This window comes from Haemaphysalis longicornis, unplaced genomic scaffold (assembly GCF_048455015.1).
Source record: "Haemaphysalis longicornis isolate Haplotype H1 unplaced genomic scaffold, Haemaphysalis longicornis Haplotype H1 scaffold_7, whole genome shotgun sequence".
NCBI classification, from domain to species: Eukaryota; Metazoa; Arthropoda; class Arachnida; order Ixodida; family Ixodidae; genus Haemaphysalis; species Haemaphysalis longicornis.
This window is the reverse complement of record NW_027526422.1, coordinates 34,668,580-34,682,085: the sequence shown is the minus strand read 5'-3', so window position 1 is coordinate 34,682,085 and position 13,506 is coordinate 34,668,580. Positions and strand designations below refer to the sequence as shown.

Here is a 13,506-nt window from a genome sequence, read left to right as displayed (position 1 = left end):
TCCCGCCAGGCTGCTACTAACTTGGGAAAAGTTTATAAGAAATACACGGCAGTCGATACCTGACTCGAGAATGGGCTGCCAACCTTTTTCCTTCCAAATAGCTGTCTTTTGTAACGGGTCTATCATTTCGCACCTTCATGTTAGTGATCACTGATGATCGGATTTTACCCCCGTTACGGTGTACCCCAGTTACTGAGAAGGCAGCCATAACGATGCTGGCTACGACAATGCATCGCGGCGTACGTACGTGCACGCAGAAGTATTTCCTACTAGCCCGTAAGACTCCTGATTCTAAAATATTACGCTTATATATAGGGACCTTATAGGAATGTTATATATATATATATATATATATATATATATATATATATATATATATATATATATATATATATATATTGGTACTCTGAAGAAAGGGAGTACTCTCCCTGAAACGTCAGTAAACTTATTTTTATTTTCTACGTCTTTCTCGTTTGTCTCTGTCTCTACTAACCTTATATATATATATATATATATATATATATATATATATATATATATATATATATATATGTGTAAAATCATGTAACTTTACTCTGATGAAGGCAAGTCCCGTTGCCGCTACGTAAGTAAACATTGTTTGTTATTGTTCTTGCTGTGCATCCGACTCTTTACTTATACTATTTCATATATATATATATATATATATATATATATATATATATATATATATATATATATATATATATATATATATATATATATATATATATATATATATATATATATATATATGAAATATGTTCAGGAACGTATATGCGGGCAGCGAAAGAGAGTAACAAGAAACTCCTGCAGCAGTATCACTCCTCAACACTCTTACGTACGTACGGCCAAATGTTTCGCACGTGCGAATTCATCTATTCTACGGTAAAACATTTTTCGATGCTTTCACCAACCCTCGGAGTTCCTCCGAAATCACCAAACCGAAGGCTTGGTGAACTTGGGGGACAAGAAAGAAATAGAGAGAGAGAGAGAGAGAGAGAGAGAGAGAGAGAGAGAGAGAGAGAGAGAGAGAGAGAGAGAGAAGAGAGGAGAGAGAGAGAGAGAGAGGAGAGAGAGAGAGAGAGAGAGAGAGAGAGAGAGACCGTATTGTCTGGTGGGCAAACTTGAGGTATGGGATGTTGGTGCAATGCCAGCGTGTCCCGAACATTGGAAACGAGTTATGTCCACCAGGATTTTCGGAGACGACGAGATGCCGTAAGCCATTGTTTCAGTGAAGATGGAATGACGCGTGGCGAAAAGGACCGCAAGATGGTGGCCATGGCGTATTTAGCGATGGCGTAGTTGTTCCCCTCATGGATGCACTCCGCAGTGCCGACGCTCCGGCTGACCAGACATGTGGCGGACATAATGAGGCGTTAGAAGGGCTGAGGTTTGCGCCTGTCAGATCATTGATGAGGCAGAGCGATGACATGTGTAGGAGGGCGTAGCTATATTTAAGCGCATGTTCCTCAAAGTACGCATCTGCACCGTACGGTAGCGATTCTTTTCTGCTCGGTCAACGCCACGATCATAGCTGCTTGGCCAAAAGCAGGACGGCTCCCAGATTTCTCGTTTCCCCGGCGAGCCCTTGGGCCTGTTGTTGTGTATCCGGGTTCTGGAGTACATTTTGGTAGCGTGACTGGGGTCGAGAAACGTTGATCAGGAGACGAAGGCGTGCTGATGGACGAGAAAGCCTTATACAAATATTTACATGATGAGTACGCAGGTTTGGATGCTGACAAGCAACACTCAGCGGCGCACAACACCGCCTTTTTTTTCACAGCAAAAGTTCCTACAGTTACCCTAGAAAATTCAACTCCAAAAGTACGGTCCAATCACGGACCCACAGTTTAAAACACCTAGGCCCCGCCAACGCTCGAAGCTGTCCCGGATGCTTGCCCACGTGAGTACAAGGGCGAGGAGGCTTTGGCGCCGCTCAGACAGGGAGACTTGTTGTCTGAGCACGGGGCACACCTGAGTGCTTGCTTGAGTCTCGTCGCTCGCCGATTACCGATTTCACGGTCCGCGCTGGACATGTCGCCTCCTTTGTGACGATAACGTCGTCATTCACTCACAAAGTTGCAGGTGCGGGGATGACGCAGGGTTTACGAACTGTCTTCAATGAGGAGTCACACGCGGCACGGGCCGATTCAGGCGCTAGCGACGAAAACACGAAAATTAGCGTCGACGTCCCGTGTCAGCTTACGTATGTCAGGTCACCAAGCCGATCGCGGTACCTTTGAATTCCCTTAGCGTTCTAGTGAACAGGCACCTTGTCATGAAATGGTGTCCCGTGATGTGGATATGACCCGGTACTGTTCCCCGCCCGGAGGCTCGGGCGGCTTCTTGTCTGTATACGAACGGTAATTTGCGGCGCGTCGTGATCGAAGTTAGTGATTGCATGCTTCGGCAATAGCTAGCATTTTCGTGTATTGTACTGAAGGTAAATTAATAGCCTTAGTGTGTTCGCATTGCGGAGGCCGATGAACATGGTCACCGTTTCGTTGCCAGGATATGTCATGCGGTGATCCTTGAGCTTCTGCTCTTTGGCTGCCTCTTTTGCTTCAGTGCTTCTATATATGATGCGCGAATACCGTTACTTTCCAGGATGTTGTCGGGAGGTTATTAAAGAGAAATTCCGGCCCGCCAACGTTCGGGTAAGGACTCAGTCCTGCATTTTTGGGCTAGACTCCGTTTGTAAAAATTCGGTCACTTGAAGGGGTTGTCGAGCTAGGAAGAGGCGTTATGTTGCGAGGCTGGTCGGTTGTATGCATGTGTGGGCTCTGCAGAACTTCCCGTTTGTTCTGTAGCGTAATCGTGCTTTCTCGGCGCGGATCATGGCGTCGTTTCAAGATTTGTTGCGCGGTACGTTGTCAATCTCTGCTCTGGGCATTGATGTCTGTGTGCTTGCGCCCTGGGCATGTACACCTCTAGTTTCCCTTTACAGTGAAAGCAGTATACTGAGAACACCTGGGGTGTGTTGGAGTCCACTTTTGCGTCGAATTTCTCGCTGCACGCGCTGCCTGGTCTGCGCGAGTCCTCGTTGTGACACACGTCCACACGGTGTCCAATTTCCCACCAAGACATGTCCCTTTCGCTGCGCGGGCGGTATACGGGCACGTGCGCATGGTCAGCGACAGCGGCCAACTCTTCGAAGTCCAGGCCCCTGCACGGGTGACTGAGACGGTGTTTGAAGTCCCTACTCTTCGCGTTCGGAGGATTTTAGAATTTCCATCGCCGAGGTTCTCACGCAAGTCTTGTTAAGTGACGTGAACAGGAATTCCGTGAATTAAAGCTCGTTCATTTTCCGCTTCACTATAGCGACGTAAAATTCCGTTACATATCTTCTGTCCAGTATACCTACACTGCGTACTTGAAGTAACCTGCGGGCGTTTGATTGTCCATATACGTCAATGGAAATACTAATAGTAGGAGTTGGTCGCACCTTAACGCTCCGTGGAGGTTAGTCCGGCTGTTATTATGTTGCCAGGCATGGCGGGGGTTAATTTTGCCGAGGCTAATATGGGCGCTGAATTTCGTAATTACAGCCTGTCTACGTGGCATGCGCGGAGGGCCTCCCGGCATTGCCCATTTTAATATTTATGGGTTTATCTTCTGACCAATGCCGGCCCAGTCTGCGGAGATTGCAGCAAAGCAGAATTCATGTCATCAAATTCCGCGCTGCCAGGACTGACCACTAGGCTTAGGAGCCGCTTCCCCGCAGCATCGATGATTCGAGGTTTTCCCTCATATATACAGGAATCTAGCACAAAACAGCCATTCGTTCGAATGCACGACGCATTCACTGACCCTTGGGCTCGCTGCTTTCGTAATGAACAGCGAATTACTTATATATCCGGCCGATTCTCGCCAGAGGCCTACGGTAGCCTGGCTCTGACGTCCACTTTTGCGACACTAAATGTCGTGAAAAATCAACTGCTGAGATTTCTTCACTACACGAACATCAGAGAAAGTTATACCACCACACAACTATACGCGTTCTTCGACGCATACAGTTAAATACCCTCCTCACACCTGCTTGTTCTTTTCTCTACCGTCTCCGACACTACCCAGCATGTCCCAATTGTCCCGAACCATACGCTAATTTAGAACGCTGCATTTTCTCCTGCCCCATTGCAATTCAATCCCCAGATTTTCTACAGCCTTCTCCCTCAACGTGGCGAATTTGGCTAGCCTCGGACCAGCTCACGGGCCAGTTGGCGTTGGTGAACCTGGCCCGGGACATTCTCGACGCTTAATGTTGCGTTTGAATAAAGTTTTTCCTCCTCCTCCTCCTCCTCCTCCTCCTCCTCCTCCTCCTCCTCCTCCTCCTCATCATCATCATCATCATCATCATCATCATCCAACGCCTTGGCTGCTGGGCCTCCCGCAAGGGGCTCAACAGAATAGAAGTTTCTCCCTCCCCCTCTCTCTCTCTCTCCCCCTCGTGAAAAGTTCAGTGCCGTCTCGCGGGAACTGCTCGACTATAGGTAAATTCACTGGCGCTAAAAATAATGCCCCTAAATGTCAAAATTCGCGACAGGAACGTTTCAATTGTACATAGAACTGAGCCTTTATTCTTCCCTCTCCTCTTCCCCTTCCCGAGATGAGTGAATATGACGACCAGTGTTGACCTGGACGCCCAGAAAATACTGCTCTCCAGGCCATGAAGAGAGCGCGAAATCGTCACTTGGGCTCCTGGAGTGAGGGACCACACCCATTTCTCTGCTAGAGAAAGTTTTCTAATACTTCTTCCCAATTTCATTCTGCACACATTTTACCCAGTGAGCCGGCTATAAGGTAAACTCTTCTCTCCTCCGTAAAATCGTTTGCAGAAAAAGAAAAGACCAAATCATCATCAGCAGCCGGGACCCTTCGATAGTCAGGATATTTCGATATTCGGGAGCCCGGATCCTTTTTCCGCTTCATTGTTCACTCAACCGACGTGCAAGGTACTGACCATACTAGTTATACACGCAGAAATGCGGGATTACAAGTGTGCGGGGAAACTCTTTCCGCGTTCAAACAGCCTGGCTGAATGTATAGACCAGTCGCTGCTGTGTCTGCTAAAACTGCTGTAAACTTCCACGAGCAAACAAATTGAATTACAGTTATAGTTTCTCTGGAGATGTACTATACACTACATTAGCTTTGTCGCATATGGATTGATTATGAGGTTTAACGCGCCGACGCTACACAGGCGAAGAAGAAGAAGAAACACATTTATTTGGGAGCGGAGTTAGTTGACGATGGTGGCCGCCGTTTTGGCGGCGACCGCGGCCGCCCGGGCGACCAGTGAAACTTGGGCCTCCTGGTCTGGGCAGCGCAACGCATCCTTCACATGTGGTTTGTTTCGGATATGGATATCTCGGGCATCCCCACATAAGGTGCTGAAGTGTGCCGAGGGACTGGCATGCAGTACAGTCAGGGGGAGGGTATACGGCTGGCTGAATTAGGTGTAATTTAGCGGGATTGGAAAATGTGTTTGTTTGCAAAAGACGCCATGCGTGTTCTTGATGGATGGTGAGTTTTGTGTGTGCCGGGGGGTAGACACGGCGAGAGAGGCGGTAATGGGTTACTAATTTCATTGTACGTTATCATCCGGTCTCTACCGGATCTGGCGCCATGGTTGGAGAACGAGCTAAGCCCGGCTCGGACGGTGAGTTCTCGAGCCATACTGTGGGCAACTTCATTCCCCTCTAGGCCAGCGTGCGCCTGAGCCCAGATAATTTCTAGGGGGGACATTGGGTGGCTTGTTGGAGAATTTTGAGTGCCTGAGGCGAAATAAACCGGAGGTGAAATTTTGAACTGCCGTTATAGAATCAGTGATGACTGTGGACGGGGTCGGCTTTTGCGTTAGCGCTAATGCTACTGCATCCTCTCCCGCCGTGGCTGGGTTGGTGGTGCGAATGGTCAGGAAGTTGCGCTGGGCCTGATTAGGCTGGGCTGGGCAATAAGAGACGATTGAGAAGGCATCATGCCGCCGATATTCCGCTGCGTCGATGTAGTGGACGTCATGTTTGTCGCGGCATTGTTTATGTAAAGCTTGTACGCGTTGCGAACGCCTTTTGTTGTTTAATTGTGGGTGCATGTTTCTGCGTATAGGCTTGATAATTAAGTTAGAATGGATGTCGTGAGGGAGTGTGGTTTTGTCTTCTGGGGGGTCTAGAGGGGCGATTCGTAGCCTCTGGAGAATGTGAGCGCCAGTGGTAGTTTTTGAGAGTCTGGTGATTTGACTGACGAGATGAGCCTCAATGAGTTCTTCCGCGGTGTTATGCACAGCTAGGGCTTCGAATTTGTCAGTGGAAGTGGTGAGAGGCAGTTTTAGAGCTGCCTTATAGGCTCTTCTGAGTATGAGGTTGACTCTGCTAAGCTCGGTTTAGATGGGTTTAGTTATGGAAGGGAGTAGGTCAGCCTGCTAAGGACAAAGGCTTGAAGTAGACGGAGGCGTTCAGCTTCCTTGAGGCCTCTGTTGAGGCGCGCCGTTGTGGAAGGTTCCGGATTAATTTTGACCACCTGGGGATCTTCAACGTGCGCCGAAATCTTGCACACACGGGCGTTTTCGCTTTTCGCTTCCATCATAGACGCGGCCGCCGCGGCCGGGAATCGAACCCGCGTCCTTGGGCTCAGCAGCCTAAGCTTTGTCACAGACGGCGCAGCGGTCGCCTGGAGGACCAACCAAGCGCTCCTAATTACCCATGTTACGACGGTGCGGTCGACACATGGCTTCTTTGAATAAGGGTCCACTCCTACATTCACAGCTAAATCAACGCTCTCTCTCTCTCTCTCTCTCTCTCTCTCTCTCTCTCTCTCTCTCTCCTCTCTCTCTCTCTCTCTCTCTCTCTCTCTCTCTCTCTCTCTCTCTCTCTCTCTCTCTCTATCTATCTATCTATCTATCTATCTATCTATCTATCTATCTATCTATCTATCTATCTATCTATCTATCCCTTCAAAAAATAAATTTTCGTGAAGTACAATAATTTAAAATACAAAGACTGAAATTTCCCCGCTTGGAATTTTACTTAATAACAATAGAAAAACACTTAAAGCGATGCACTTGAAGCTAGTAACTGTTCAAAAGGAGCCCAGATATTTTAAATGTCCTGAAACACGCATCAAATTTTAGTCAAACATCTAATGCCCACACCGTCGTCAAATGCATTGGCAGTCCTGGTCAGTCTTTGAGCCAAAGGAACCGCAGTAGACGCGAGGGGTGGGCCAGAATTCCCGCCCCTCCCGGCTGCCCTTGTTTGTACGCGCTATGAATTTTAAAGCGAAGCTTTCTACGCCTCATTCATGACGACCGTCCAGTCACCCAAACGCGCTGCAGGAAAGCCAACTTTACACAACAGGTTTCACAAAACGATGATGAGGATAAGCGGTAGCACAGCAAGCTCTTCAAAAAAAGAAAACGCTTCCCGTGGTGGGAATCGAACCTGCATCCCTCGCGATTAGGAGCCGCCGTCTATCCGATTGCGCCCTTTCAACTTTTTTTTTCTTTACTGCACGGAAAAACTGCACTGATTAGAGCCTACAGAAGCCATCAGTCATCCAAGAAGATGCACATCACTGCAGCTGAGATAAGCCGTCCGTCAAAACTCCGGCAAGCAGACGCACGCGTCCAACATATGCAGCCATTCTGGTGGGTCACTTTGGGCCGTATAAATGCTCCGCACCAACGCAGCCTGCTCCCGAAAAAATGGACTTCGTTTGGGCGAGGGGTTTCCACATGCCTGCCAGTCATGCGGCACTTCCCAAGGCTATACAATCCCATCACAACAAATATATCATATATGGCACTCCAGTAGCATCTCGAAAAGGCAAGAACCGAATTGTATATGGGGTGAAGTCCATGTCCTTTTTAACAGTTCGCTGCAAAAAAAAAAAATCCCAGAAAAAAACCGCCAACACGGTCGAAGCAGTTTGGATTTCGGACTTTGACTCAGATTGCATTGTAGAAAACTTCGCGTTTGAATTATTTTCTCTTAGAAAGTGGGGTGTCATTTTTTTTTTTTTTCAATTTTTTCCGCACCCACTTGCCCTGAAATCTGTACTCGTAGCATTCTAATGATTCAATGGCGATTTTCGACGACGAATGTCTTGATTCAAATGCATTTTTTAGGACCTCGGAAATAGGGCACGGGGGCATGGACCACGCATAGCTTTGAAAAGTCGCCAAGTCAGGCCTTGTCCGTGGATTTCGATTTCTGCACAAAGCTCGACATGAATTACAATCTCAATTAACCATTTGCTATTAGCGCTATTCACCTAGGTCGTTTTCATGCTTTTATTCGCGGAAGCCACGGCAAAAAAATTCAATCGTCAAGAACCAGTCGTTGCAACAAAACTTCGTATACGAGGGATCTCTTTTCAACTTTTGTTAAAACACCCGACATTGGCCTACTGCCGAGCTCACTTTATCCTTGCGCGAGCGCAGCATCAAAACCGATAGCTCTATTTGTAACCCCTTGTCAGTGTCGGTTCGTTGTTTATTTTCTTTCTTTTATGTCACTCGACAGTGGTGGTGAGCTTGAAGCGCAGAGCGGCATCCTTCCGACGCAGCCTTTCGACGAAAAAGGCTGCGTGGAATGGAAGCCAGAGAAACAGCACCATTTGCACGCTCCGTAGATGGTCGCCGATAACGAAGACCGCCTGGGAGTGTGTATTGAAACGTGCGTGGCATATTTGTGCGAACGAGAAATTTAGGATACAGTGTCCGTTTCTTAGCATAAAGTTTGAGCGAATGTAAGGCATGTCCGTAACATTAAGCGAAGGGAAAACTTTGCGCCGTTCTGCGCTCAGGGTCAGCCATTTAACCCGTGGACCACCCTGTAAACAAAAAATGGAAGGACGCTCACACTAACACGTAAGACATGAAGGTAGCGAAGCTGTACGCAACCTTAACCGCCATCACGACGGTTTAAGTCCACGATTGCAGCCGATTTGCTTCTTGTTCGCTGCCACAACGACCTTATACTCCATCACTGTGGCTATAAGTGTGAACTTCCTTCATTTTTGTGGACGGAATAATCATTGGACATCACCTTGGAGGGGCGTGCGCTATGACGTGTCTTTCTCGTTCCGAAAAAGTGTTGCCACAACTACGGCGAACGCTGAAGTTCTCTTTTTTTGCCAAGCTTGGCCAATCCCCCTAAGTGGCCATGCCTGGCTTGACAAACGTGCGCAGGGGACGCTGGGCGGAAGGTCGCCGCGAGGCCCGCGCTCACATGCACGCGTTCGTATTTTCCTTGGTATTTTTAACTTCGGACACGAAAAATTACGATTCGCTAACAGTTTCGGTGTTAAAAAAGTTCAATAAAGGTATGACTGTGATTTATAATTTTTGAAGTTTTGTATGGTTTCGTGTCGAACAAACGACCAAAAATATTGTTCGATAATTATCGAAACTAAACAAGTTGGCCCTTTTAATAGTACACTAGCTGTATGTAGGTGAAAATTAACTTATTCGCGAAAGCGGCTGTACACGTCACAAGAGGGCAAAAGTGTTATTCGTCTTTCTTGAAGAGAGTCAACTGTGCGCGTGTACTGTGCACGCATTTTGTTCGCCTCTTTTTAGGAGAAAATGTGAATGTTTTCACATTCATGTGAAAATGTGAATGTGAAAGAAAACAAAACCCAGAAAAAAATTCCTGCCCCCAGTGAAACCCAACACCCAACCTTCGTATAACGCCTGCGATGTTCTGCCAAGTAAGCTACAGGGACTACTGTGGGTCCTTCATTTTCTGGCATATGCCTTTTTCATGTTTTTTCTGCGTTTTAGGGGAGGAACTCCGGACTCGTTGCCCGGGTAGTGTGTTTAGGGGGAAAGGGTGGGGGGGGGGGGGGGGGGGGGGGGCGAGATAAACGAAAGCTCTACGGCCGCGGGGCATAGGCACTGCGTAACAACTGAAGAAATTATTGGAAAATTACTTGTCCTATAACTGTACCCGCCACGGTGGCTCAGTGGCTAAGGCGTTGCGCTGCTGAGCACGAGGTCGCGGGTTCGATTCCTAGCCGCGGCGGCCGCTTTTCTGATGTAGGCGAAAAGCTAAAACGCCCGTGTGTACGAGATTCGGCGCACGTTAAAGATCCCCAGGTGGTCAAAATTAATCCGGAGCCCTCCACTACGGCGCGCCTCATCGCCTGCGTTGCGTCGGCGCGTGAAACCCTACAATCAATCAATCCTATAACTGTGTATGTGGAAAGCGGCTAGACAGAAAGACCGCATTTTGCGCATGCGTCGTTACCACGAGAAAGGTTCGTAGAAGCACAGCGATGCAATAGACATTCAGGGGGAGTGAGATAGGAAGCAGTACTCGGTATTACACGTCTTGTTTTGTCACCACAATCGACACTTCAAAGAGTCGAAGCGTATCAAAGTATCATGTCGGCGCAATCGCCAACGTTCCATCAAATTTTTTGATAAGGAGCACTGTTTCCTGTAATACCCATTCAATGCCTATCGTGAAGTGGTTTATCGTATAAAATATCTCTTTTCTTCGAAATGCGAAAAATGCCGGCTGTCCGTCTAGCAGCTTTCTCCATTCACAGTAAAACTCGTGTATTTAGAGTGGTAGTATTCTGTGCAATTATCGCCACAAATGTAACAGTCTGTCCTGGAGACACGAAGCAATACGCTCCCTGAGTATATAAGGGGGTGTGTGATGTTTAATAAAAGGCCCTTTGATGAAGCGCCTTAGGCCCTAAGGGCTCTAAAGCAAGCATACGCAGAAGTTTAGAATTGAGCCCCTTTAAAGAATGCTCACATACTACCTGAAAATTTCTACTCGAGAGTTTCTATAAACCATCGCTTTTAATAAATCTTTCCGCTTGAGTGAGCAGCACTTCCGTCTGTCTTTTACTCTATGTTCCTCATCAGTAACTGCTTTGTATTCCCAAGATTGAATTGCAGCGATCACATTCATACGCCCGCATGTAAGGAGTGAGATATGTATGTATGTATGTATGTATGTATGTATGTATGTATGTATGTATGTATGTATGTATGTATGTATGTATGTATGTATGTATGTATGTATGTATGTATGTATGTATGTATGTATGTATGTATGTATGTATGTATGTATGTATGTATGTATGTATGTATGTATGTATGTATGTATGTATTTAGGGGGAGAGAGAGATTTACCTAATCTTGGGCACTGTCTTCAACGGATTTATGTCATATGTTCAATACACAATAACTGGCATCCTGTACTAAGGCACGGTGCTCAGTAAGATTGTTGTCTCGCTATAAGGTGGATGAAAGTGACATGCTGGCAATTCAATAAATGAGTTATTTTCCTCGTGTCAACGTTTTGCAAGTACCATTAAATTTACACAACAGTCATTTTACGTGGCTTGAAAGGGATGTCCTGGTATTGTCGCAAATAGCTTTTAAATAGCGTGTCATGTGTCGTGTCTCTTCAAAAGTAAAATTTTATTGAGTTTTTACAGCCTTGATACTGAAAGCGAGTAGCGGTGCTTTGATTTCAAGAGCATTGAAATTGAATTGTCAGTATGTTCTTTAGTTTTCTTTACTGTACCGTACTATAGTACTTATTATTCAGTCGTAAACTTTCATACTTTCCTAGTTACATAAAGAGAACAGACTGGACGCTTATATTTGATACAACGTACACATTAATCACAACTCCGTTTCTTACTGAAACGTTGTAAATTAAATATGCCTGGAGTGACATTGTGCCGCAGCGTAAGGAAAGTTATGCCGGTTATGACTGTCCACTCACTGCGGACAATTTTGTGCTTGTATGAAAGATGTATCGAGTGTATTCAGGCATAAATTAGTTTGAACTCTCGTTTTCAAAATACAAAAAATGGCACCAAAAACGTATTTGCTTGTACTCGGTGCCTTGTTTGATAAGTCAGAAAGCAAAAAGAAGGGGGGGGGGGGGGGGGGGCGGGGGATCTTGCAATTTTTTATACAAGCTTTCAATGGTGAAATCTCGGCGTTGTGCCTGGGCACCACCCCATGCGTAAGGTCGATATGAGTAGTGCCCGTTGGAAAAATAAAATTTTCTTTTGCTTCAGCATTACTTTCTGGATTTTAACATTGCTTCTACCAGCCTAAGAAGTCATGTAAAGAGGAGAATAACGATAAAAAAGAATTACCAAGTGATTTAAGCGGATGGTTTGATCCCTTGCCTTTTTACGTAGCGGATGAATGACAAACAATCAATTCACACGCCCTTTCGAAGCGCATACTGATGTCTAACTCGAAAGTCGCCGGTTTCGCTAAGTTCCCAAAACAGAGAATGATTTTTTTTTTTTTTCTGTCGTCCTTCAAACGTCACTTACCCCCTCCGTATGCGTAGCAGAGGTAGGGAAAGCGCCACACGTTGGACAAGTCCACGGCAAATCCAATCACGGACAGAAGGAAATCGGCCTTCTTGCCCCATACTTCTCTGTCGCCGGACTTCCGGCCAAAGCTGTCCGCCGCATCCTTGGCGTCGGAACGGGGCGTCAGGCAGACTTCCGTCATGGCCTGCGATCCCGAGCTGTTGGCCGACGCCTGCAGCTCGGGCCGTTCGGAAGCCACGGTGCCGCCGGGATGCTGGGCGTTGCCATCTCCGTTCGCGATCGTCTCGGGCTCACCGGCAAGGGGCGAATTTTCGTCCGCTTCCGCCATCTGATGAAAACTTGCCTCTCCGGGGTAGACCACGACGCGACAAAGATGCGAGCACGTGGAAACACACCTATCACTCGACTTTCAACGATTAATTATGCACTGCGGTAGAGGAAACTTTCTTCCCCACTTGCAATTCTTCTTTCCAGCGCTTCTTGTCTTTTTCTTTTCAAATCGGCCCCGCGACGGCCCCAGCAGACGACGCGGCCGCACCGCTGAGCAGACGACAGGAGTGCGCTCCCTCCCCGCGCGGGAGAACGGTAGCGCGGCACATGACCCCGTTCGGCCAATGGCGCCGCTCTGCCTTCGTCACCTTTGGCCAATAGGGGGCGGAGTTTTTCAGAGAAAAGAGGAAAAGAACACAACGAAAAGTTTCTTCTTCGTCTCGACGCTTTCCGCAGCGCGAGAAAGTAACGCCGGAGAGCAATAAAGCACTGCTGCGCTGAGTTCGGGGCGAGCTTGCAGAAACCGCGTCCCGTCAGTGTAATGGATTTTTGCGGAGAAAAGTGGTCGAGGCAGGGCGTCGTCGCGGGAAGAGAGGCGCCGTGGGGGAGAGGAGGAGAAGGGCATCTGCGGCTGCGGCCGCATCATTTCCAGATCGGACACCTGTTGGTCCGAGAGGACTCCTCCCCCGCTTTGCGGGAGGAAAGAGCCCTCGAAAGCGCGTACGTTGGCGCGCGGCGCAACAGGTATTTACGCTTTGAAGCCCGCATAGCTACGTGACAGTGCCTAATTGTCCAGCCTGATAACCCGTGACGGCGGTTGCGGGGTTAAGGAAAACCATCGCCGCGGGGAACGAACGGCGCCGTGTACGGACGAACAAATGAGTGAATGACGCG

The 13,506-nt window shown here is 47.6% G+C and overlaps 1 protein-coding gene across 1 annotated transcript in view; it reads right to left on the bottom strand.

Moving 5' to 3' along the window:
• Window positions 1-13,144, bottom strand: part of Dat (Sodium-dependent dopamine transporter) — a 100,200-nt gene extending 87,056 nt beyond the window's left edge. Inside the window, exon 1 of the mRNA XM_077678211.1 lies at window positions 12,340-13,144. Coding sequence (XP_077534337.1) covers window positions 12,340-12,670 — 331 coding nt within the window. The 5' untranslated portion in view covers window positions 12,671-13,144. The remainder of the gene's footprint in view (window positions 1-12,339) is intronic.
• Window positions 13,145-13,506: the final 362 nt, after the last annotated feature.